At 36.7% G+C, this 25,259-nt stretch overlaps 1 protein-coding gene across 1 annotated transcript in view; it reads right to left on the reverse strand.

Moving 5' to 3' along the window:
- DPY19L2 (dpy-19 like 2) overlaps positions 1 to 23,438 on the reverse strand; it is an 85,731-nt gene extending 62,293 nt beyond the window's left edge. Inside the window, exons 1-7 of the mRNA XM_020889336.2 lie at positions 22,908 to 23,438; positions 19,562 to 19,586; positions 16,921 to 17,008; positions 13,403 to 13,540; positions 5,822 to 5,942; positions 3,092 to 3,185; positions 341 to 398 (exon numbers count right to left, since the gene is read on the reverse strand). Of these exons, the coding sequence (XP_020744995.2) occupies positions 341 to 398; positions 3,092 to 3,185; positions 5,822 to 5,942; positions 13,403 to 13,540; positions 16,921 to 17,008; positions 19,562 to 19,586; positions 22,908 to 23,289 (906 nt within the window). The 5' untranslated portion in view covers positions 23,290 to 23,438. The remainder of the gene's footprint in view (positions 1 to 340; positions 399 to 3,091; positions 3,186 to 5,821; positions 5,943 to 13,402; positions 13,541 to 16,920; positions 17,009 to 19,561; positions 19,587 to 22,907) is intronic.
- Positions 23,439 to 25,259: the final 1,821 nt, after the last annotated feature.

The raw sequence follows: 25,259 nt of genomic DNA on the forward strand, positions 1-25,259 counted from the left end.
AATTTCAATTTCATATCTTCTACTGTGAAGATATCAACCACCTCTCTAAAAAGTCTGATGGAAGTATATGAGATAATGTATATAAGGTGTCTGAACTCATCAAGTATAATATTTCCTTTTTCCACAAAATATATGTAACACATATACATGCTAAAAACCAAGAAGGATATTTTATATCATAAATTCTAATTACTGTGTAAAAATGTGGATCAATATGATTAAAATAACTAATTATACAAGATTCTTTAAAATATTGCAAAGTCCTAAGTAAGATACAATTAAATACTGCTTTAATATACTGCCCTTTCTATTTCTAAAAATTATTTTCTAGAAAACAAACCTCTCCATGGTTGAAAAAGTAGCATAAAACTGTAATTATACCTCCAAGTTGAGTCCCACTGTAAAAAAAAAATATATATATACAATCAAAATTCACATAAAATATAGTGACTTTTTCACAAAATTATTTTAGATTTTAAAATGCCACAGTACTAAACCATATAAAATAACAACAAAAATTTCAAAAATTTCAAACTAAACTCATGTAGTTAATGTTTTACTACTGAATGTATAAAGATCCAAAGTATAAAGTAGTCTGAATCTTACAATTTATTGTATTAATAATATTTTCTAAGTATAATATTAGATGTGAACACAAAATATTTTTTAACACAGGCCAGCACTTTAGAGTGTATATACTCCATTCTTTGAATATTCTGAGTGGAGGCAAATTTTGGTCATCAAATTGGATATCAGTGGCTGAGAGATGAAGAGTCTAACAGTTTCATGTAGCAGTAGCTGAACCATCTAAACTGCAGCAAATATTGTTTTGCTGAGTCCCAACGAGCAACATTGTAGAATATAAAACTCAGATCAAAGATGCCTGATAATTATCAAAGATTAAGAACCATTTCTTAAGGTTGCCTTTCTTTAAAGTACTGTTCATCATTATACACACAGCTTCACACTCAGAAGACAAATACTGGTTTAATGACTGAAAAAAGGGAAGAATGAGTTCAACACACAAGCAGAGGGAAGCTAGTTGCAAGTGATTTACTTTGAGATTTTCACTAAGGGAACTACAAAGGACACACTTTGGAGAAAAAATTGAGAGGAAGAAGGTACGAGAAGCAAGAATAAATGCTGCATATAGAAACTAGGAACATGTAGAGAAATCTAAAGAAGACTTGACAACATGAAAAAACCCAGCGGTCACTACTGTGGAGGGGTACTAGGAGCTCTAAATTTCTAATTATTAGACTTAGAACAGCTACAACATGCTAGGAACTGATTTCAGGTACAATGTTCTAAATTCCATGTATTGATCAAAAAGAAGAGGAAAGATATCAGAAGTTAAGTATGCATGTTAAAGTTTTATCATTAGCCACCAAAAGAACAGAAACACAATACCTGTGTCCCAAGTTAGTGTCCGCAGGGGAGAGTAGCCAAGGTTAAGCAACAGAAAATTTCCCCCCAAACCCCTATTTCTTTTGTTCCTCATATGCCATAGTTTCTAGTCTCCTCACACTTTTGGTGACACTTTTATAGTCAACATATGTTATATCTACATATCCTTCTTAAAGACTGGAGCATAATAAAGCATTGATATCCTGGAACTGTGTAACCAATTTAAAGAAGACTGTCACCTCATGGGTAGTTTTCCTAATGAAAAATACTACTTTTTTAAATGTCTTGGTCTAGTGTAAAATTTTCCATATTTGAAAAAAAGCATAATAAATACAAACTTAAAATAGAACATCTTAAAGCCTCTTAGCATAATCTAAAAGTAATTCTTTTCCGTCAAAAAACTGATGAGTTTATATATTTTTCTATATAGCATACATATGGAAAAGTGCATTAAGGTTTTCAGATAGTTTACAAAACACTTATAAATTGAATATTCTTTTAACCACCGTATGTTGCTGAAATAGAAAACAGAGATCACATCCTGACACCTCACATGCCATCCCTTGAGACAGCCACTATCCGAGTTCTGTAATTATCAACATAACTGCTTCTATACGCATCATACTATCATTTACTTTTAGCTGTGTTCAAACTTTATACAAATATAATTTTGCAGTATTTTCAAATTCTGTACCTGCTTTGACTCATTCAACATTGTATTTGTAACATTTTTTTCCATGTTTATGTTTGGAGCTATAGTTCATTCACTCTTATTGTTGTATAATATTTCCCTATACTAATAAACTTACAATGTGTACATTTCTCTGGGGAGGGACATTTGTTTCTAGTTTGGAGTTACTACAGACAATGATGTTATATTATTGTTCATATTTTCTGGTGTACATGTAGAAGAGTTTCTTAGGCATATTTATTTCAAACTGGAATTGCTGAATTATAAGGTATCTACATATTCAAATTACTAGATAATACACAATGTTTTTCCAAAATAGTTGTACTAATTTATATGTCTACCAACTGGGGATAAAAGTTCCTGTTGTCAATCTCCCCACCCCAGGGATCGAACCCAGGTCTCCTTCATTGCAGGCAGATTCTTTACCATCTGAGCTAGCAGAGAAGCCCTTTGTCAGTCTAGTAGATGTGAGATAGTATCTCACTGTGGTTAAAATGAATATTTTCAGAATTAATATGGTGATCAATTTTAAATATGTTTTTGGCAATTTGGAACTCTCCTGGAAAATGTCTTTTCATATTTTTTCCAGATTTCAATTGGGTGGTCTTATTTTGTCTACTTCCTAGAATATAAATTCCAAAAGGACAGGGATTATTTGTTTTTGTATTCCTAGCTCCTATAGAATACTGCTCCCAGTCACAGTAGGCATCTAATAATTCTCAAATTAATGAGCATAAGTTTGGATACCACATCCATAACTTTGGATTACCCCATAAGGATAAAAAGGAGGGCTTTTAATATCTTAAAGATGTTATTTTAGTGACTAGCTCTACTTTGAGGCTGAATATTTGGCTAAGCTTTTGAAAAAAATAAAATCTAAAAGTTTCCAGCTGTTAGTCAATTAATCTTGTTAATTATTCTTTTAATTTAATCAACCAATGTCAGAAAGTTCTTATCACCCCACCGAAATGTCTTTTAATAGAGTAGTCTTACCTCAGGTAAGCACCATACATGAAGAACAATCCCATCATTATTCCATTTAAAATAAAAATCACACCAACATAAAAGCAAGCAGGGTCTCCCAATCCTTTAAAAAGACACAGATGATTAAGTATTTAATGAGGAAATGACTATATAGCAATTGAGCATAACTATCTCAGTGCTTTGTAATCAAGAGCTCATGAATTAGATGAAAGCTTTGAGGCTCAGACTGCTGCTCTATTTAATAGTTACATTAGTACTTTCCCCATACATGAGGTGTTATTGGTTACATTTATATTTTTCCCCACTGAAGTATTATCATACTGTCATGATTAGTTGGTGCTTCATTTTATTTAGGTGATGCTCCTATTGTTCAGTATCTAGAACTGTCTGTAGAATTACTTGATAAATCACGAGAGAAAATCCATTACATTAATTTTATCCTGGATGACTTATACATGGCCCCTGATCTTTAGGCGCAGCTTTAGTCTATAGGAGATAAACTGATCCATTACTACGTATAGCCAGGACCATAATATTTAATATATTCCATGTATAAACACCATGTACATGGGATATATTGACACAGACATAATCTACTAGGTGCTTTTCCATTATCATTTCACATAATACTCAGAACAAATCTTTGAAAATACCTGGTATGAAAATACATTTTTCAATGGTTGAGAAAACAACACAGAAAACTTAACCTGCCAAAAGTTATTTAGCTGTAACTGGTGGAGCCAGGATTTGAGGGCTAGCCTTTCTGATTTCTTCTACTTCTCCAATCACTCTTTTTCAGTCTGACCTAATAATTCCTCTTCCTATACACGCCCTCCTTCAACACTGAACTACTTAAGGATCAGTCATATGCCCTCTTCTTTTTTAAATCTGCATATTCTCCTCAAGGAAATTCTTTCACTTCCGTGGTTCCAATTACCATCTACATACAGATGATGCCAAGTCTACATTCAAATGAGAACTTTATTCCTGTATGTATGTACATAGGTAGCCACTTGACATCTTTACTTTGGAATCTCTCAGATACCTCAAATTAATGAACCAATTCAAATCTGCTACTTTTATAATGTTTCTTACCACTCTGAATGGAGGGACTCAATTACTTAAACCAGAAACCCAACAATATTACATAAATTCATTCTCTTTCCTCTTTCCCATCAATCATCAAATCCTTTCATTTCTGCTTCTGACTCTCTCTCAAATCCATTCATTTTCCAGTTACCTTCCCTGCAATCACTTGCTGAGAGCAAAATAGTTTCCTACCTGGACTCACTGAATTCACTTTTGTCCTTTACTAATTATCTTTTCCATGTAATTGCCAAAATCATGCTTTAAAAATAAAAATCTGTCAAAATTCTTCAATGAATACATATAATATCCATAGCCAGTAAATGGTTCTTCATTATCTGACTCTTGCTTACATTCCAAACATCATTTCACACCGTGTTTTCTTCTCTAACTGTTCAAGGAAGTCTAGCTTTCTTTCAATTCTCTCTTGCTTCAGAACTTTGGAATACGCTGGTCCCTATTCTTGAAACACTTCATTTATCCTCAGCAATCTTATTTTCTTGTTTGTAATATCCACCACAGTTGTACCTGCTAACATCCCTCTTATGCTGTAAAATCTATGATGGTAAGGCGCCATGTTTACCAGGTTTATCTTAGGATCTCAAGTGCCAATACTAACCTGTCACTTAGTGGTAACTTAATAAATACCATATATATATTCATATATAAGGTGATTTTTTTCCAACCCTCAGAAAAGGTTCTATGCTGGCTGAATCTCTCATTTTAGAGGCATTCTCTCAATTCCTTTGTGTAAAATAGTTTAACTGTCCTCAAATATCCTCTACCACCACTATTTTAGATATTACAAAGACCATCTGAGGGAATCAGTAAAAATGTAAGGGAAAGATGGAAATACAGATTTAGGATATATTCTGAGAACAGAATGTTATTGCACACAAGTTAACAGAAAAAAATTATATATATAAAACAATGTAGAGAATATGAAAAAGAAAAAAAAACAACTATGTAAGTGTTATACAAGTAGATACATGTGATTGCAAATAAAGGTTTCAAGGTACAGCATCATACTTACATTGTAATAATGCTAAATTACAAATATCTTAAATAAGAATGACAATTACAGATTCTGTAAAACTGTTAAATGATTCTAAAAGTGGTTCTCTGACAAAGATACTGATGTAGAAGATGTATATGAAGAGTTTGATTAGAACTATTCATGGACTGTGAGAGCACAAAAAAGTAGAACTTCTAAAGTAATCTTTATTATATATGTCTGATTTTTAAATATTTATGCATGACTAAATTTTTACATTAACTATGTTAACTATTACAGGTAGAACTGTGACTATTTGATCTACGTCCCCCAAATTTACATATTCAAGCCACCTCAGAACCTTTCTTGTACCTTCTGAAATGAAGGAATGTCTTATAATCAGTATGACCTTACACAGATATATATTAATATTCAAATTAAATTCCAAATTAATACTCATGTTAGTAAGTACACTGCCTTCTCAAAAAATTACTTTAAAGGGTAAAGGTAAATATTTAGGTGAATCAGTTCTATAGTGTTTTTAAAGAAAAAAAATCAATCATAATAGTTAATAATAATTCTTAGAGAGTCATAATATTATAAAATGTTTATGTAAACCTTAATGACAATATACAGCAGCATTTTAGGAAGAAACATACCTTCACAGCTTTGAACTTCATTTAGAGGTTCAATTCTGGTCACGTTCCAGCAGGTCTTAGTTTCTAACCCAAATAAATTCATTATTCCCACAACTGTGCGATAGCAGAAGGCTATAATCACCTAAAAAAGATAAAAAAGATAATAGATATACATTATCTTCATAATTATAATTTTTCCAAAATATCATTTTATGATGGCTGCCTTTAACATTATAAACTTTGATGAATTTAAATCATTTCATGTGGAAAACAGTCACTTAAAAATTTTATATACACACACAAGTTGTGTATTACTGAGTAATGCATAGCTACACAGTTTATGTTGTGACTGACATCTCTGTAATATACTCTTTTAAACAACTGAAACAGAATAGTAGCTATAAAATCAAGCATTAAGTATATAATTAAAATATGAAGATAATTAATAGAAAACATACAAAGCTTTACAGGAGTATTTTATAACATTTCTCTTAGGCCCTTGAACTTACTCTCTTCATAGTCTAAAAACCAACTCATAGTCTATAAAAACAACTGCACGTGGAATAATAGCTCCTATGCCCATTAAGCATTAACATTTGATTAAGCAGATTTAATTAACCAATCCTTCCCAATCTGAAATCTGCTTTAAAAATTTTAAAGACAAAGGAAATTAGCAACAAAAAATTACAAAAAAAAATGCTGATTCCTGGGATATTGTTTTTTAAAAATAATTTTATAGATTTGAGAAAACTAATGCAGATCACTGTGCAGGGGAGGGGCGGGGACAAGTTAAAAAATAAAGACTTCAAAGGGAAAGTAAAAATCATCTAGAACTAACTACTTTTACTATTTTGGTGACCATCCTTCCAGTTTCTCCCTAGGCACAAAAGACAGGTAGCTAGTGTCACTGAGGCCTCCCTTGTGGCGCTAGTGACAAAGAACCTGCCTGCCAATGGAGGTTAGATCTAAGAGACCTAGGTTCGATCTCTGGGTCGGGAAGATCCCCTGGAAGAGGGCACAGCAACCCATTCCAATAATCTTGCCTGGAGAATCCCATGGACAGAGGAGCCTGACAGGCTGCAATCCATAGGGTCACACAGGGTTGGACATGACTGAAGCGACTTAGCATGCACACATGCAGTTTTTCATTGTACAATATTATACAAGTAGTTAATGTAATACACATCAGTAAATATCATAAAAAACTTTTCATGTATAATATAGATTTACTGTATCACTTAATTTTGTAAAACTGACATTCTGCTAAAATTTCTAACTTCTAGTGTATTTTTCATAAATGTACAAAAATTTGTCACATTAAATGTATGTGCAAAATCTAGAATTATACTCCTTTATGAGATGTCATTTAATACAGGAAGAAAGCATGACTTTGAAGTCAAAATAAACAAAAAATTCTGACTCTACAAGTTACGGTTTCTATGGTGTGAAGCAATCCTTCGGCCTCTGAACCTCAGCCACCTCGTCTCTAAAATGACATTAATGACCCCCTCACAAGAGTGATGGGGGACTGGAGCTTACATATATAAGTGCTGGTATAGAGTAAGCATTAAATGCCTTTGCCTTTTTAAAACACATTGTTTCAAATTCACATTTTAAGATGAGAAATTAATCTCCTTGTGAACACAAAGTATGGACATTTACTTCAACACTAAAGTACCACATAAGGCTGCAAGCAAAGCTAAATCTTCTCCATATTGTATCTATGCAATATGAAAATAAGACTGGACGAGCCCTTGTTGGCTGTCATTTACATGCTTTCAAGTTTTAAAAATGACTCAACTACATTATCATGATTACTTCTTCATAACATCAAAGTAACTGAAAATTGTGCAAATTATTCAATAAATTTTTTGATAAGTAAAAAGAAAAAACTAGCTAATCTTTTAAAGACCATACTGATGGAAATTAGTAGAACAAAAAACAGAGATTTAATGATATAAAATTCCAAAAGTAACTCAAAACTAAAAATATTAATTATCAAACACTGGAAGAACTTGGCCTAGTCCAATAAGCTAAATCTTTATCTTATTTACATAGAGTAAGTCAACATTAACTAAAGTTGAAGATTCAACAAATAGTTTTTTTTCTCTTTGATTTTTCTATTTTCACTAGAATTATCCAGATAATCATTAGAGGAAATAAGGTCAAAGTGCTTCTGAAAAGTAAGATGGGATATAGAGAAAGCTGATGCAGAAAACTGCTTCTTTCATCTTAAATCTTATGTAGGTCTATACAATTGTTACTACCACAAATTATATTGAAAAGCACTTATAGAAATCAAAGAAAGAAAGAAATCTGAGAAACCCCTAAGTTCTTTGAAATTCAATAACACAATATTTAAATATCCAGTGGATCAAAGAAGAAACCACATGGAAAATTAGAAAAGCACTTAAACTGAAGATTTTTTAAAAGGCAATATTTAAATAATGTAAATGTCCACTTTTGGGAAATGGAGTGGATGTATTTTTCTCTGTTCCTACAAGTGTAACTAGAACTTCTGCGAATCATATAAATCAAACATAAGAAGAAAGGTAGAAAAAAAAAGGCACACTAGCTAGGAATCTCAGGACCCAAGGAATGACATGGTGGTAAGTTCCCTGGCCTTTCCTTTTACCTTATTTTCTCAGATTTGAAGTCAGAGTCTGGCAACCAGAAACACCACTGGGGGCTTACACGGCATTCAGAAAAGACCTACTCTTTCTAGCCAACGGACTAGGAAAGCAGCAGCCTACAAATAGATAACTTTTAGACAATAAAAACAACCAAACACTCAAAAAAACAAAACATACACACACACATATAGTTCCATTCTCTTCAACAGAGATCAAATGGAGTATGTAGATAAAAATTTTATCAAGGTTTTTAAATTCTCTAAACATAATGAATTTAAGCTACAAATTAATAACAAAGATAAATCTTCAAACACTTGAAAAGTAAAAGAAACCCACTAGAAAAAGTCCATGGACGAAGTAAGAAACCTCAAGGGAAATAAAATATATTAAATCAAATTTTTTAAAAAGTACAAGGTTTCCAAGTCCATGTAAGAAGCTTATAATTTGCCACTCCATTCTAATAAGAAAAAAATTAAACAAGCTGAAAAGTCAACTCTTCTTAGATCCAAAAGAGAAGTGAGGTCACTAGGCAAAGTGCTGCTCTCAGACTGTAAAGGTTGACAGGCAAGTACAGAGAATCACAACTTATTGGAGCAAAAATCCAGGGGTAGAAACCTCCATGGGAACCAGATGGAGAAACGGAAAACCTAAATTGTAAGTGATGACTTGCTAGAGGCACAGTGTAAACAATTCTGAGAATCAAAAACTCCAGGGAGACCCAGTAATAGGGACAATGCCCACATATTTATGAATTTTATCTCTAGGAGATCACTAGTTTCTTACAGTGATATCAGAAAAAAATCTGTTTCTGAGGGGGAAGTGGAAAGAGGAGCATTTTGAAATACACCAGAGTACTCTGTTCTTAACAAGGCCTGCCCTTGAAGGAGACTATTCTACCAGTAGGCCTAACCAGCTAGGGTTTTAAACTACAGGGTGGCAGAGTAATACCCAACTCCATCCCTCTATGTGAGAGAAGGGAAATACCCAACTCCAGCCCACTCTAGTCATCCTGCTGTGCCTAAATGGGAAAGAAAAAACCGAGAAGCACCTGCAAAGCTCACAGTCCAGAGGTACAGGTTCACAAAACATTGAGACCTAATTACAGAATTACAGAATGCTTCCCTTACACTAGTAAAGGCCTATTCATGCCAGCTCTTTGTACCTACTACCTCAAGCTAGCTATTAAGAAAGGCATCATAAGGTATACTAAAAACCAAAACACAGTTTGAAGAAACAGCAAGCATCAGAACTAGACTTAGATATATGGCAGGTATGTTGAAATTGTAAGACTAGGAATTCAGAACAACAATAATTAATGTGCTAAAGGCTCTAACAGATAAAGAAAAAAGCATGCAAGAACAGACTGGCAATGTTAGCAGAGACATTATCTATACACTGTTAACAGAATACACAACAGAAATCAAGAATGCCTTTGATGTGCTTATTAGTATGCTGGACCTGGCTGAGGAAAGAATCTCTGAGTTTCAGCATACTTCAATAAGAAACCTCCAAAACTGAAAATCAAAAATATAAAAGACAAAAATAAGAGAACAGAATATCCAAGAACTGGGACAACCACAGAAGGTACACCATACATGTAATGGGAATGCCATAGGAGAAAAGATAAAGAAACAGAAGATATATTATGAATAGAAACAATGACTGGGAATTTCCTCACATCAAACTACAGGTACAGAAAGCTTAGAGAACATCAACCATGATAAATGCCAAAAATCTATACCTATTCATAAATCATATATATTGAATATGCATATAACATTCGAACTATAAAAAATTAAAGATAAAGAAAAATTCTTACAGAAGTCAGAAGAAAAACATGCCTTACTTAAGAAGGAATAAAGGTTAAGAAGTACATCTGACTTCTCAGAAACTATTCAATTTAAGAAGAAAATGAAATATTTAAAGAGTTGAGAGGATAAAAACCAACTTAGAATTTTGTATCATGTGAAATTATCCTTTAAAAGTGCAGGAGAAATACTTTCTCAAACAAACAAAAATTGAAAGACTCTGTATATTTTTTAGAGAGATAAGAAAGATACGGATTAGAAAACTTGGATCCACAGAAAAAGCATCAAAGAAAGAATAAGTGAAGATAAAAAAAACTTTTACTTACTCTTAATTGATCTAAAGTATAATAACTTTGTTCAAAATTATAACAGCAACAGTGTATTAATTTATGCATGGTTGTGCATGTACTTAAACTTATGCATAATAAACATAAATGACAGCAATGATTCAGGGTTGGAAGGGAGGAATTAGAATTATTTTGTTATTATAAGGTCCTCACACATACATATACACACACATACACACACACACACACACACTGCCCTGAAAGTGGTTTAGTATTACCTGAAAGTGATCTTGGATTCATTTTAAATGTATACTGCAATCTCTAGGTCAACCACCAAGAAAAGTTTAAAAAACAGAATTATAACTAATACAGTAAGAAAGAGAAAATGAAATAATATAAAATGCTCAGTTAGAACCACAAAAGGCATGAACCGAGTGGACTCAAAATAGAAACAAAAAACAAGGGCAACAAATATAAAATATTGTAGCAACAAACATAGTTGATATCAATCTATGTCAATAATTACTTAGAACATCAATGATCTAAATGCACCAATCAAAAGACAGATTATCAGAGTAAATCAGAAAATCAAGACTCAAACATACTTTGTCTAAACTAACTTTAAATATAAAGACACATATAGATTAAGAGTAAATGAAGAGGACTTCCCTGGTGGTCCAGTAGTTAAGAATCCACCTGCCAATGGAGGGGACACGGGTTCCATCCCTGGTTGGGTAAGATTCCATGTGCTACGGAGCAACTAAGCCTGTGAGCTAAAACTACCAAAGCCCATGCACCCTAGAGCCCATCCTTTGCAACAAGAGAAGCCACCGCAATGAGAAGCCTGTGTACCACAAACAAGAGTAGCCCCACTTGCCCCAACTGGAGAAAGCCCTTGCACAGCAAAAAAGATCCAGTGCAGCCAAAAATAAATATGTTTTAAAAAGAGCAAATGAATAAAGTAAGATATACTATGCAAAAACTAATTAAAAGAAAGTCAGAGTAGCTGTACTAATTTCAGACAGAGCAAAACTTCATGAAAAGTTACCAGGGCTTAAAAAGTGTATCACATAATGATAAAGGGGTCAGTTCTAAAAGGAGACATGGTAATCCTCAATGTGCCTGTGTCTAAAAACAGGGCATTAATAAAATCAATAGGCCTACAGCCAGGCTAAGAAAAAAGAGAAAGAACACAAATTACTAATATCAGAAATGGAAGAGGGGTCATCCTTATAGATCTCATAACATTAAAAAGGATAGTAAAGGAATAATGGGGCTTCCCTGGTAGCTCAGTGGTAAAGAATCCACCTGCCAATGCAGAAAACATGGGTTTGACCCCTGGGTCAGGAAGATTCCCTGGAGAAGGAAATGCCAATCCATTTAGGTATTCTGGCTTGGAAAATCTCATGGACAGAGGAGTCTGGCGGGCTATAGTCCATGGGGTTTCAAAAGAGTTGGACCTGACTGAGCAACTAAACAACCAACACAACAAAAGGAATAATGAACAACCCTATGCCCACAAATGTGATAACCTATGAACCATCTCCATCTGTGAATCTGTGGCTCCTTCCCATCTCGCTTGTCTATTACACTGGCCATTATTGCCATACTAATAAACTGCAAAATTCTGAAAGAGATGGGAATACCAGACCATCTGACCTGCCTCTTGAGAAACCTATATGCAGGTCAGGAAGCTACAGTTAGAACTGGACATGGAACAACAGACTGGTTCCAAATAGGGAAAGGAGTACGTCAAGGCTGTATATTGTCACACTGCTTATTTAACTTATATGCAGAGTACATAATGAGATACGCTGGGCTAGATGAAGCACAAGCTGGAATCAAGATTGCTGGGAGAAATATCAATAATCTCAGGTAGGCAGATGACACCACCCTTATGGCAGAAAGTAAAGGGGAACTAAAAAGCCTCTTGATGAAAGTGAAAGAAGAGAGCGAAAAAGTTGGCTTAAAGCTCAACATTCAGAAAACTAAGATCATGGCATCTGGTCCCATCATTTCATGGCAAATAGACGGGGAAACAGTGGAAACAGTGTCAGACTTTATTTTTTTGAACTCCAAAATCACTGCAGATGGTGATTGCAACCATGAAACCAAAAGACGCTCACTCCTTGGAAGGAAAGTTATGACCAACCTAGATAGCATATTAAAAAGCAGAGACATTACTTTGCAAACAAAAGTTCATCTAGTCAAGGCTATGGTTTTTCCAGTGGTCATGTATGGATGTGAGAGTTGGACTGTGAAGAAAGCTGAGCACCAAAGAATTGATGCTTTTGAATTATGGTGGTGGAGAAGACTCTTGAGTCCCTTGGACTGCAAGCAGATCCAACCAGTCCATCCTAAAGGAGATCAGTCCTGGGTGTTCATTGGAAGGACTGATGCTGAAGCTGAAACTCCAATACTTTGGCCATCTCATGCGAAGGGCTGACTCATTGGAAAAGACCCTGATGCTGGGAGGGATTGGGGGCAAGAGGAGAAGGGGACGACAGAGGATGAGATGGCTGGATGGCATCACCAACTCGATGGACATGTGTTTGAGTAAACTCGGGGAGTTTGTGATGGACAGGAAGGCCTGGTATGCTGCAATTCATGGGGTCGCAAAGAGTCTGACACGACTGAGCGACTGAACTGAACTTAACTGAAGGTTCTATTCTTTAAGTTCATGTGAGAATAATTTCTGGGCTTTTTGATTGAGGAAAGGAACTTTTGATGCAGTGCTCAACTATAAGGACACATACAACAATCAGTAAACTTTATAGATCCCTTCCTTCCTATAACATCATCATTGTGCTTATAACTTCTATCTGATAAAAGAAGAAATCCCACTACAAACATTTGACCCAAAACATTGCTTACCTCTGGATAAAGATGGAAGCGTTTCACTGTATTAATTACAAGGGGATATTCAGTGAGCCTGTCATTCATAATCATCCATAGTCCTTGCAAAAATGAAGGTGCTTCAACAATGGTCTTGAAGTAGGAATAATAAAGTCCCTTTTAAAAAGTACAAATTGTCAACGTAAGTTAATTTTTAAAATACTTATTTTTCTAACTCTTTTTAGACAATTGATTCTAAAAAGGAAAAAAGATTGATAATAAGACTTCCTAATTTCTACTTACTATTGCATTCTTGAATGCAAACAAATGCATACCTTTTCAGGTCATCACTATACTATTCTTTCATATTTTCCATAGATTTGAAAAAGAGTTAAAGGGATGATACAACGTTTTAAGGAATTTTTCTAATAGCACCTTATAATAAGCAATCAATACATTTTTAATTCTACCAAGCCTGATTTTACCCCCGTATTGTGAGACACCTAGAGGCTGAGATCTGATAATTCTGGCATAGGTATGACTTTGTGTCATTGTATAACTTTGCATAATTACTTATATTTCTCCAACTCTTTAGAAATAATGTATGATGGTCACAAGAGCATCAGATGGCACTTCATGCTTTCCCCTTCCTTTCCAGTTCCACTGACTGGCTCTGAACAAAGTGAAAGCTAACTAAATGTGAGCTACTGTTCATGACAGAAATGTGTCCTCAAAGAGGGGTTATTCTAGTGCATTACTACAGCATGTGAAATGATTATTTTATTAGGCTAGTAAAATTGCTATCTAAAATTCAAAGATTAACAAAAGTATGCTGTTTCATATTACTTACTCATCAATTTCCTGCTTTCTTTCCTAAAAAGTAAAGGGCCACATAGTTTGTAATATACGTTCCTCTCAAAATCATTAAAAGTAACCTTCAACTCTATACTCATTCTGGCTTCATACAACTATAAATTACTTTATTTTTTTACAGATTAAGCAACAGTAGCAACTATTAAAATTAAAGACTTGTTTTAGCTAATATCTGAAATGGCACTTCTTCATAATTTTAATTAGTATCAATAGAGCAAGTTCATATAAGGATCTTTCCTTTTTGCTTATGAGAAACAAGGCAATACAACAAAAAGATATTTAATATGCATGTCTGTACTAGCAGAAAGAGAAAACATACACATTTTTATTATTAACTTATTATTTTTATGTATGGTACTGTGCTGTGTGCTTCATTCACTTCCTCTTTCTTCATTTTCAATAAAATCCTGTAAGGCTGGCATTACTTCTAATTAACAGATGAGACTGAGAATCAGATGACTTACTCATCATTATACAACAAAGCACAGAACTGCTATCTGAATCTAGTGATCTGTCATTGAAGCCCAGACGCCGACAAAGCTACAGTTCAGTTCAGTTCAGTCGCTCAGTAATGTCCGACTCTTTGCGACCCCATGAACCGCAGCATGCCAGGCCTCCCTGTCCATCACCAACTCTTTATCAAATAATATTTTATACCCTCTCTTTGGAAATAACACCTATATATTAAAAATTCAAATGCCATACAAATGCTAACATGTCCAACTCTTCAAAGCCTTTAAGTGGCTATATGGTGAGAGATTTATAAAGCAATGGCTAAGATACCTAGGCGAGGCACATTTATAGACAGGAGTAGAATAGAGGTCACTACGGATGTGGTGAGAAAGCAGTGGGAGCAGGGACTTACCTGCTTAACAGGTACAGTCTATTTGGGATAATAATGCTCTGGAGATGGATGAGGGTTAATGGTTGCACAACATAAGTGTGTTTAATGCCACAGAACTATATACTTAGAAATAATTGAAATGGTAAATTTTTCTAATTTTTATTCTTTAATTAAAATTTTTAATTTAGTCACAATTAAAGGCAAATAAAAGAGCCAATTTCAGCTCTTTTCTTGGCCCCTAACTAGCTCATCTGGACAGTCCTGGATTCTCTTAATTGTAAATTTCTGCAATTCAGGCATTCTTTATTCCAGTTAATCCCCACAACAATTATGTAAAATATAGATTACATTATCCATTTTACAGATTCGGTGTCAAAAGAACAGAAAAAGTATTAAAGAAATGATATCAAAAGTTCTCTAAAAGAGATTATCTGGAAATCAAGAGAGCTTAAAAAAAAATTTAAAGAGCCAGCTAAAACTGGCCAACTCTACCCGAGAAGAAAGCAATTTCCAATAATTCTGATAGGTCTGTAACACTTCTTAAACTCTGTCTTTGTTTTCCTTTTCTCTGCTATTATAATTGATCTTTACTATCTTATAAAGAAGTCTGCCTTTAGAAAAGGAAGAGAATGTGACAATAGAATCCTGAAACACTTTTCTGTTGTATATATTTTTTAGATTCCATATATCAAAATAAGTAGTAAAATAGAAGGGAATTGTTGGATCATATGGTAGTTCTATTTTTAGTTTTTAGAGAACCCTGTACACTGTTTTCCATAGTAGCTGTACCGATTTACATTCCCATCAACCGGGTAGGAGAGTTTCCTTTCTTCCAAAATTTCATCAACATTTGTTATTTGTAGACATTGCAATGGTAGCCATTCTGACCAGTGTGAGGCGATATCTCATTGAGGTTTTGACTTGCACTTCTCTAACAATTTGTGATGTTGAGCATCTTTTCCTGTGCCTGTTTGCCATCTGTATGTCTTCTTTGGAAAAAGTTTATTCACATCTTCTGTCAATTTTTCAAAATTTTTTTATATTGAGTTGTATGAGCTGTTTATGTATTTTGGATATTAACCACTTATCAGTCATAGAATTTACAAATATTTTCTCCCACTCAGTAGGTTGTCTTTAGTTTTGAGAATGGTTTCTTCAGCTCCCCAAAAGCTTTCAGGTTTAACTAGGCTCTATTTATTTATTTCTGCTTTTATTCATTTTGCCTTAGGAGACAGATCCAAAAAAAAAACACTGCTACAATTTATGTCAAACCATATTCTGCCTGTGTTCTCTTCTGGGAGATTTATGGTTTCAGGTCTTACATTTAGGTCTTTAATCCATTTTGACTGTACTCTTGCTTACAAAGTGAGGACTAAAACACTTTTTATTTAAATAATACACCTATAGGCCAGATTTCAAAAACAAACCTATGGTTACCAAAGGGGAAATGTGGGTGAAGGACAGGGAGAGATAAATTAGGAGCTTGGGATTAACATACACACATTACTGTATATAAAATAGATAACCAACAAGGACCTATTATACAGCACAGAGAACTCTATTCAATATTCTATAATAATCTACAGAAGCAAAGAATCTGAAAAAGAATGAAAATATGTATATGTATAACTGAATCAGTCTGCTATACACCTGAAACTAACACAACATTGTAAGTCAACTATATCCCAATAAAATTCTTTTTAAAAACAGCAAAAATAAAATAAACCTACAATAGTGTGAGAAATAGTGCAATTCACCAAAATTCATTTTCAGATCCTAATAAATTTGCACCTTACTATTTTTAAACTACAAATGAATTCATTAGAAGAAAGAACCTAACCATTTCAGTGCGAAAAGTCATCTCCCGTTCTAAGGCTGAGAGGTGAGAAAAATGACGATCATTTTCAAAAAGTGTTATCAAATGTACCCTAGAAGAAAAACAACATGTTTCAAAAACAGGGCTAAACTAACTATTATAAACAAAGTATAAAAACCATAAGAAGAACAAAGAATAAATTTTCACAATAAATATTGAGATAACTTTATAATTTGCCAATTTGTATATTTTTAGGCATTTATAATCCGGCACTATAACACAGATAATTGTATATCTCCCCTTCATGGATCACTGCCTTGTCATGGTGAAGGGGCTTGCATAACTCAATGAAGCTATAAGCCATGTGGTGTACGGTCATCCAAGATGGATGGATCATAGTGGAGAGTTCTGACAAAACATGATCCACTGGAGCAGGGAGGCCTGGCAAGTTGCAGTCCATGGGGTCGCAAAGAGTCAGACATGACTGGGAGACTGAACAACAATTGTAGATCTAAAACTCTTGTAGATTTCTCCATCATTCTTCCCATTCCAGGCATCTAAATCAAAACTGAGGCATGCTTTTGTTTATCTGTTATGTTTTACAAGTGTTTCTAATGTACCAGGTTTGGGAAATGTCTCTAACTGCTGAAAAGATTTAGAATGTAATTTTAAATAAAATTATTTTAGGTTAAATCAGTTTTTAAATAAGTAGAATACTATATAAAGTGCCAAAGAAAACAGGATTGTACTTAAAAATGTTTCATCAGTACAACTTAAAAAAAAAAAAACCCAGCTGTAGGTACTGAAATAGGAACTTATGTGACAAATAAAATTGTAGTCAGCAATTCACTATCCTTAAATTATACAGTAGATGAACATTGGGGTGCATGTGTCTCTTTCAGATCTGGCTTCCTCAGTGTGTATGCCCAGAAGTGGGATTGTTCATCGCAGCACTGTTTATAATAGCCAGGACATGGAAGCAACCTAGATGCCCATCTGCAGACGAATGGATGAGGAAGCTGTGGTACATATACACCATGGAATATTACTCAGCCATTAAAAAGAATTCATTTGAATCAGTTCTAATGAGATGGATGAAACTGGAGCCCATTATACAGAGCGAAGTGAGCCAGAAAGATAAAGACCATTACAGTATACTAACACATATATATGGAATTTAGAAAGATGGTAACGATAACCCTATATGCAAAACAGAAAAAGAGACTCAGATGTATAGAACAGACTTTTGGACTCTGTGGGAGAAGGCGAGGGTGGGATGTTTCAAGAGAACAGCATCGAAACATGTATATTATCTAGGGTGAAACAGATTACCAGCCCAGGTTGGATGCATGAGACAAGCGCTCGGGGCTGGCGCACTGGGAAGACCCAGAGGGATCGGGTGGAGAGGGAGGTGGGAGGGGGGACCGGGATGGGGAATACATGTATATCCATGGCTGATTCATGTCAATGTATGACAAGAACCACTACAATATTGTGAAGTAATTAGCCTCCAACTAATAAAAAAATAAAAAATAAAAAAAATAAACCCAGCTTGGATATCTGAAAAAAAAAAATTATACAGTAGATGCTTTCCAATGAAGTAGAAAATAAAACAAAATTCCATATAGCAACCCTGTCTTCCACTCACCTTCATTTACACTTAGGACATATACCAGGGTATCACAAGCTGTAGAAAATGTTTCTTACCATTACAGTCTTAGTCCTATTAACAACATAAGATCTCCCTGCAGAATAATGGTCAGAAAAGCACTATCCCAACAGGACTCGGGGCAGATCCCATTCTTTCCAAGAGCAGAAATCCTTGAGCTCAGGTAGGATGAAGATACGTCAGAGGAAAATTATTTTATATATGTTTTTTTACAAAAAATATATCAGTTATGTAAAATAATGTGTATGTGTATGCACACTCAAAGGCTCATTTCATTCTGTATTACCATTTCAGGGTGTTTATCTTCATTTCTACCTGATTTACAACTGACAGGTGCTACTAAAACTTTACAGAAACCCTCAGTTTCTGTCACTGCCACTGCTGCTGCTGCTAAGTCGCTTCAGTTGTGTCCGACCCTGTGCGACCCCAGAGATGGCAGCCCACCAGGCTCCCCCGTCCCTGGGATTCTCCAGGCAGGAACACTGGAGTGGGCTGCCATTTCCTTCTCCAATGCATGCATACATGCTAAGTCGCTTCAGTCATGTCCGACTCTGTTCGACCCCATGGACAGCAGCCCACCAGGCTCCTCTGTCCACGGGATTCTCCAGACAAGAATACTGGAGTGGGCTGCCATTTCCTTCTCCGTTATGTCACTAACAACTCTCAATTACTATAAAATGAGGACATTTTTCACATGAAATAAACATGAAAACTACACTACAAAAGCTAAATATTTAGGAAATACAGTGGTGAACTTTTTGGTAAAGCAAAAATATTTTAATTCATAAATTATTATTCCCATAATGCACTCACTTATAAATGTTTCACACATGAGGTTTTTAAAGTTTTATACACACACACACATATATGTTAACTGGTAAACATATAGATATTCTATACACATAGCAAGCAGTTATTATTTTACATATACAAACAGTAATACTAATTTTTATTATCCAAATGTTTTTATTTATATCAAATTGAAACTAATCTTACCAGTGCAACACTGCCACAAAGACAGCTGGAAAAAGAAAAAAAGGAAAAAGTCATTAAACGTTGCTTTATTATAATATGCCTTTAAAATGATTACTTAATAACTTTTAAAACAAACACTGCAATGTTGGAAGCTCCCAATCATTCTTCTCCAGCTCTTTTTCCATATTCTCACCATCCTGAGCTCAGTCCTAGCACTCTTCAATATTTCTCAGATGTCTAGATTTATGTCACAATCAGCAAACTATGGTCTATGGTCTGCCTGGTCTGTTTTGCCTGCAAGCTAAAAATGGTTATTAATGTTTTTAAGGGTTGTAAAAAATAGGAAGGAAGAATAAATAACATAGACTATATGTGGCCTGAAGTTTAGAATTTTTACTACTTGGGTCTTTACAGAAAAAGTATATACTCACTACATATGTTAACTTTTCATCTAATACATATGTAATACTATGAACCACTTTAAAATTAAACCTATACCTTTCCTCTCAACTCAGATAAGGTTTCATTAACTTTAAGACAGACAATGTCCTACTCAACTACATTTGTATCCTCTTTCTTATTCTCAAGGCAATTACTCTTAAAAATAATATTTAAGAAAAAAATCAAATATCCTACTAAGTCCATCTAGCTTTCAAAAATCTTCAAAATATTAGTGTCTCCCACTCCCTCCCCTTAACCCACATTCCATACCCAACAAAACTGTAAGGTGTAATTTGTCAATACTGTAAATGCAAAGGAGGGCTTATCACAGCTCCTTCTAAAGTTGTGATTAAAAGCTTGTGTCCTGTATCCTGCCTCTGTCAATTTCACCTCTGAAAGTGACCCAACCTTATACCTTACTGACACAAAGACCATTTGACACAAGCACTCTCAACATCTCTTATATCCATTTCAACATTTCTCTATATAGTGATCTTTGCTTCTCTGTTCTCTACCATCTCAGAAGAGGAAGCATCTCCTCTCTTTTCTACTGATAGCTTCTCAAATTCATGCCTTTAGCTCCATCCTTCCCAATATTCCAAGACTGAACCATCAAGTATTCACTCTCTTCGAACCTCAATCTCACCCTCTCTCCTTGGTCCTTCCCCTTTAGCCTTTAATATTCCCAGGCCTTAAAATACTTCTCTTGATATAGTAGACCTTCCAACTACGAAATATTCTCTTCTCCATCCCCTGCCATGTCTGACAAGATGATCAGCCAACATCTTTAAAGTTCCTATAACTCTTTTAAATGACTAATGAGCCTTCAGTTATCAACATCAACAGTCTCTTTCAATTCTCCTGCTTTTCAATCTCTCTGTAGCATTTCACCAGATCCTTAGATTTCTTTCTCTATCAAGTCCCATCATATCAACTCTGCCAGTTCTTCCATTTCCTGACCATTTTGTTTTTATATGCTTCTCTATCTGGTTTTTCTCTTTTCTCTCCTAAAGTATGCAGGGGTTTTCCCAAGTATCTTTACTTTGCTCTCTTTTCTATCTTGGAAATCTCACTCAATATTCATGTTTCGACTCACTTCTACATGAATAATTCCCAAATCTACAATCTTCATGCCTGACCAAATGTTCTCTCTTCCTCTCATTACATTCCTTTCCTCTTCTACCTCATCTCCTACCCAGTTGCTCTCAATATGTTTCCATCAACTTTCACCTCTGACTTCTCTTCTCCATTCCTACTTTCGCTTCCCTTCATGAAGACCACTACTGTCTGGGGCTTCCCTGGTCCAATGGTTAAGAGTCCACTCTGCGATGCAGGGACACCGGTTTGATCCTTGGTCCCAGAGGATCCCACATGCCACTGCACAGCAACTAAGCCTGAGCACCATAACTATTGAGCCTGTGCTCTAGAGCTTGGAAGCTGCAAGTACTGAGCCCACACAGGTAGCAACTACCGAAGCCCTGGTGCCTAAAGCCTGTGATCCCCAACAAGAGAAGCCAGTGCACCCCAACTAGAGAAAGTCCACATGCAGCAACACTTATTACCACCAAAAAATAAAATAATAAATATTAAAAGACTGCTATTGTCTGGATTTTAGCATTCAACTGTTTTTTTCTACCTCAGTCCACATCCAGTCCATTTTACACACTGCTGTCAAATTAATCTCTCTGAAGCACACTTCTGATCATGTCACTCTATTTATGTCATTCAATGTCAACATCAAGAACGTACTAAATGTCACAAAACTGTTCACTTTAAAAATGGTTAATTTTATGTTATGTGCATTTCACCTTGTTAAAAAACAAAATTATATTCCTAAAAAAAAATTCATCAGTGCCACCCTACTGAATGAAGTTCAAATGCCTTAAATGTAGACTTGAATTAGACTTCCCAACCAATCTTTTGAACACTCTACGTTCTCTTTTTGTAACCTTACTTTTATTTCATATTTTCTTACTTCCATAGCTCTGATTATGCTGTTCTATAGGCCTCTAATACTTGTTCTCTGCTCCACACATCCAAATATTACCCTTTTTTGGTCACAATTAAAATCCTACATTTCCCGTAACTACACATCTGACAAAATCTAAATATGAACCCCTATCTATTATTTCTCAAGTACTGTCTACATGCTCCAAATGTGGAGATCCATTCTACTTTAATATCAGCAATCAACTTATGATGGAAAAGAAATCACAGCTTACATTAGGAGACATCTATCTATATTTCAATGTATAACAGCAGCCAGTCTGAGCAAGGACTAGGCTCAAAACTGATCTTAATGAAACAGCAAAATTTACATCTTCAAAAATTAGAAATGCAAATAAAGAAAAATCTTTCAAGAGCTTAAATAAGAAGGCAATTTAGGCACCAAGCTCCTCAGCAATATGAAAGTAAATAGATACCAACATGGGGAAATGTATTGCCTAATCTGATCCTATTTCTCCTGTGAAAGATTCTCAACTCATTAAAATCAACACATTATTTTGCTTCATTCAAGGTGCAGAAAAATATAAAGTCTGACATCCCCCTCCCCTTAAGCTACCCTATCATTTTCACTAGGGATAAATGGCTACCTTAAGATGACATTTTGTTGGTGACACATGAAGTTATCACTGTGCCTGCAAACCCTTGAAAATGTTTTAAAATAAGAACTAAGAAAAATAAAATAAGAACTAAGGGGGCTCGGAATTCTTGTCAGCGATTTTCCGGATATTGGAACTCGCCATTATTGCTGTCAGACTTGCTTGTTTGTTAAACTGATATTCAAGATTCACGGAAACAACTTCCAACCCTAGGCTCAAGAGGGTCCACGGGTCTCTCCAGTGTGAGCCTAGCCGCACGGGAGTGCTAGTCCCGGAGCTGTCAGGGCTCCTGCAAGGGGTTTTCCTCGGTCATTTCCGCTCACCTATGCCGAAGGCCCCCTTGCCCGAGACCTGACGTCTTTGCAATAGTTGCGCCTTGTCCCAGAGCTGTTCCAGAAAAGCGCGGAGAAACTGAAAGCGGCCATTCAGAAGATCGGTCCTTGTGACCATCTCCACTGGCACGCAATTCTGCGTTTTCAGGTTTCGGATCCTCCGCGGCGAATACTCCCGGGCGCCCCCTGGCAGGTTCCCCCTGCGTGTGGGCAAAGGCAGCTCCGGCCTTTTCACCTCCTCCTTCGGCTCCTCCTCCAACTCCGGCTCCCCAGCTCCTGTGGCGCTGCGCCGCCGCCTAGACTGCGTGGAGCGGAGAGAGTGCGACGGCTCTGAAGCCGCACCTCTGAGCTTATTCCTCGTTTGCCCGACCATTTTCTCATAGTCCCCGTTCGGATGGGGCTGGTACTCTCTCCGGCGCAGGCCCGGCCAAGTCAGGGAGGTCCGCAAGAGGGCCTGGCTCGGCTCACAGCCTCAACGACTCGCCGCAGCGCCGTTGCAGGCTGCCCGGTCGTCAAGGCGACCGCGAAACAAAACCCAGGCTGCCTGGCGCCGCTCGTGCGCCGCTCATGCGCGCAGCCCCACGTGCGCTTATCTTGAGCACCCTGCCACGTGCGCCGCCCACGCGTTCAGCCCTAGGTGCGCTTATCCAGACCACCACGCGCAACCTCCCGCGTGCGCTACCACGCGTGCAGCCCCACGTGCGCAGGTCCTTAGCACCGCCCCTCGCGGGCCCTCCCACGTGCGCCCCCACGTGTCCATTCTGTAGTGAGCGGACTGCTCAGCGCCCCACGCACGTCTCCAAGCGCGTTTCCCCGCGCATTCTCTCACGTGCGCGGCTCAGCTGTCATATCTTGCTAGCGGACAAGACTGAAGAACTTTCTTCCTTTTAATTCCTTTCTTCGAGTTTAGCCTTAGCTTTGTTTTCGCCAAAAGGTTGTCTGTTTCAAGGTTATTAACAAGAAAGAAGATCTCAATGTTAAAAAGTAACCGTGGCGGGGGGGGGGGGGGGGGGGGTGGAAAGCGAGGGAAGGAAACCAGAGCCTGTGACGCGCCTGGCACTTATTAGGAGCGTCTCTCCTCGCCTCCTTGGAACACTTGGCTGGTATGGGACACCTAGAGTCTATCTCCTACACCGAGGCAGTGGCCCGAGGCTGCAGGCAACAGGTGGCATAGCTGGCATGAGCCGGGTGAGTCTAACGGCACAGCCTCAGGTTGAATGCGAATTCGGTGTTGTCCCCTTTGAGGACAGAGTTTATCCATCTATTCTGAAGTGAAATTGTGTCCCAAATCAGGTTGCTCAGAATTCCTCAGCAGGTGAGCGCGGAGCTGTGCTCAGCACTCTCACCTTTCTGAACCAGAAACCACATGGGGGCCACTTAAAAAGGAGAAACCCAGAGTCTGTGCGGAGCCATACGCGACGCCACAGCGACTGGCAAAGATGCACAGGGACCTTGGCGCTTGTCTTGTCCTCTGCTCCCGGCCCTGAGGCCAGAGCCCACACCGCCTCACGTCCCATCTGTTTCCCGACGGATCCAACTCCCTAAACCCCTTTCCCCAGATCTGGTCTAGACGCCCTGCGGCTAGGTTAATTTCCCGGATACCACACCGCTCAGAAATGCTCAGGACTCCCATTAGCCCATAAATAAAAGTTAAACTCCTTGGCTTGTTTATTGGCACCTTTAGTAGCCTGCCCCGTCTACCTTTTCAACTTCAATTTCCCACGTCCCCAACACAGATCTTCCTCTCCAGTCATTCCAAGTGAGGTCTTCAATGTGACTCGTAACTACCCCTTTACTCATACCCTAAAGCTCTCTTGTAGCGTTTTCATCCGTTTTTGCCTGCCTCTTTAAATTCTGTTACGTTCCAAGCCCCATACGGTTTCTCCAGCTCAGGTTAATTTCCCTATTTTGCAGGTCTAAACCAGTTACCGACAGCATTATTCATCTTGTCACTTAAATTCAGTAAGTGTTATTATTAATTTGCTGGTTTGTAAGATTTTTTTCCCCCCAAGGAACCTTTCTATATTCCTGGCACTGTGTTTGCTGCTTAAAATGTTCACGCATTTAGGGAATTCCCTTACAATCCAGTGGTTAGGACCCCGCTCTTTAACTGCTGAGGGCTCGGATTCAATCCTCACCCCGACCTCCACCTACCACCCCCCCTGCCCCGCGAGGCTAAAAAAATTAACAAAATGTTTTCGAATTTAATTCACACAGTAACTGTATGAATTAGGAAACCGTGGACTAAGGATTTAGTGATTTACCCAAGTTTTAACAACTGAAAAATCGTCCAATTCTGAGTTTAAAATCCAAGGCACTTATGGGTGGTTGATAAAAACATTA

This window comes from Odocoileus virginianus, chromosome 1 (assembly GCF_023699985.2).
Source record: "Odocoileus virginianus isolate 20LAN1187 ecotype Illinois chromosome 1, Ovbor_1.2, whole genome shotgun sequence".
In the NCBI taxonomy this organism is placed as follows: domain Eukaryota; kingdom Metazoa; phylum Chordata; class Mammalia; order Artiodactyla; family Cervidae; genus Odocoileus; species Odocoileus virginianus.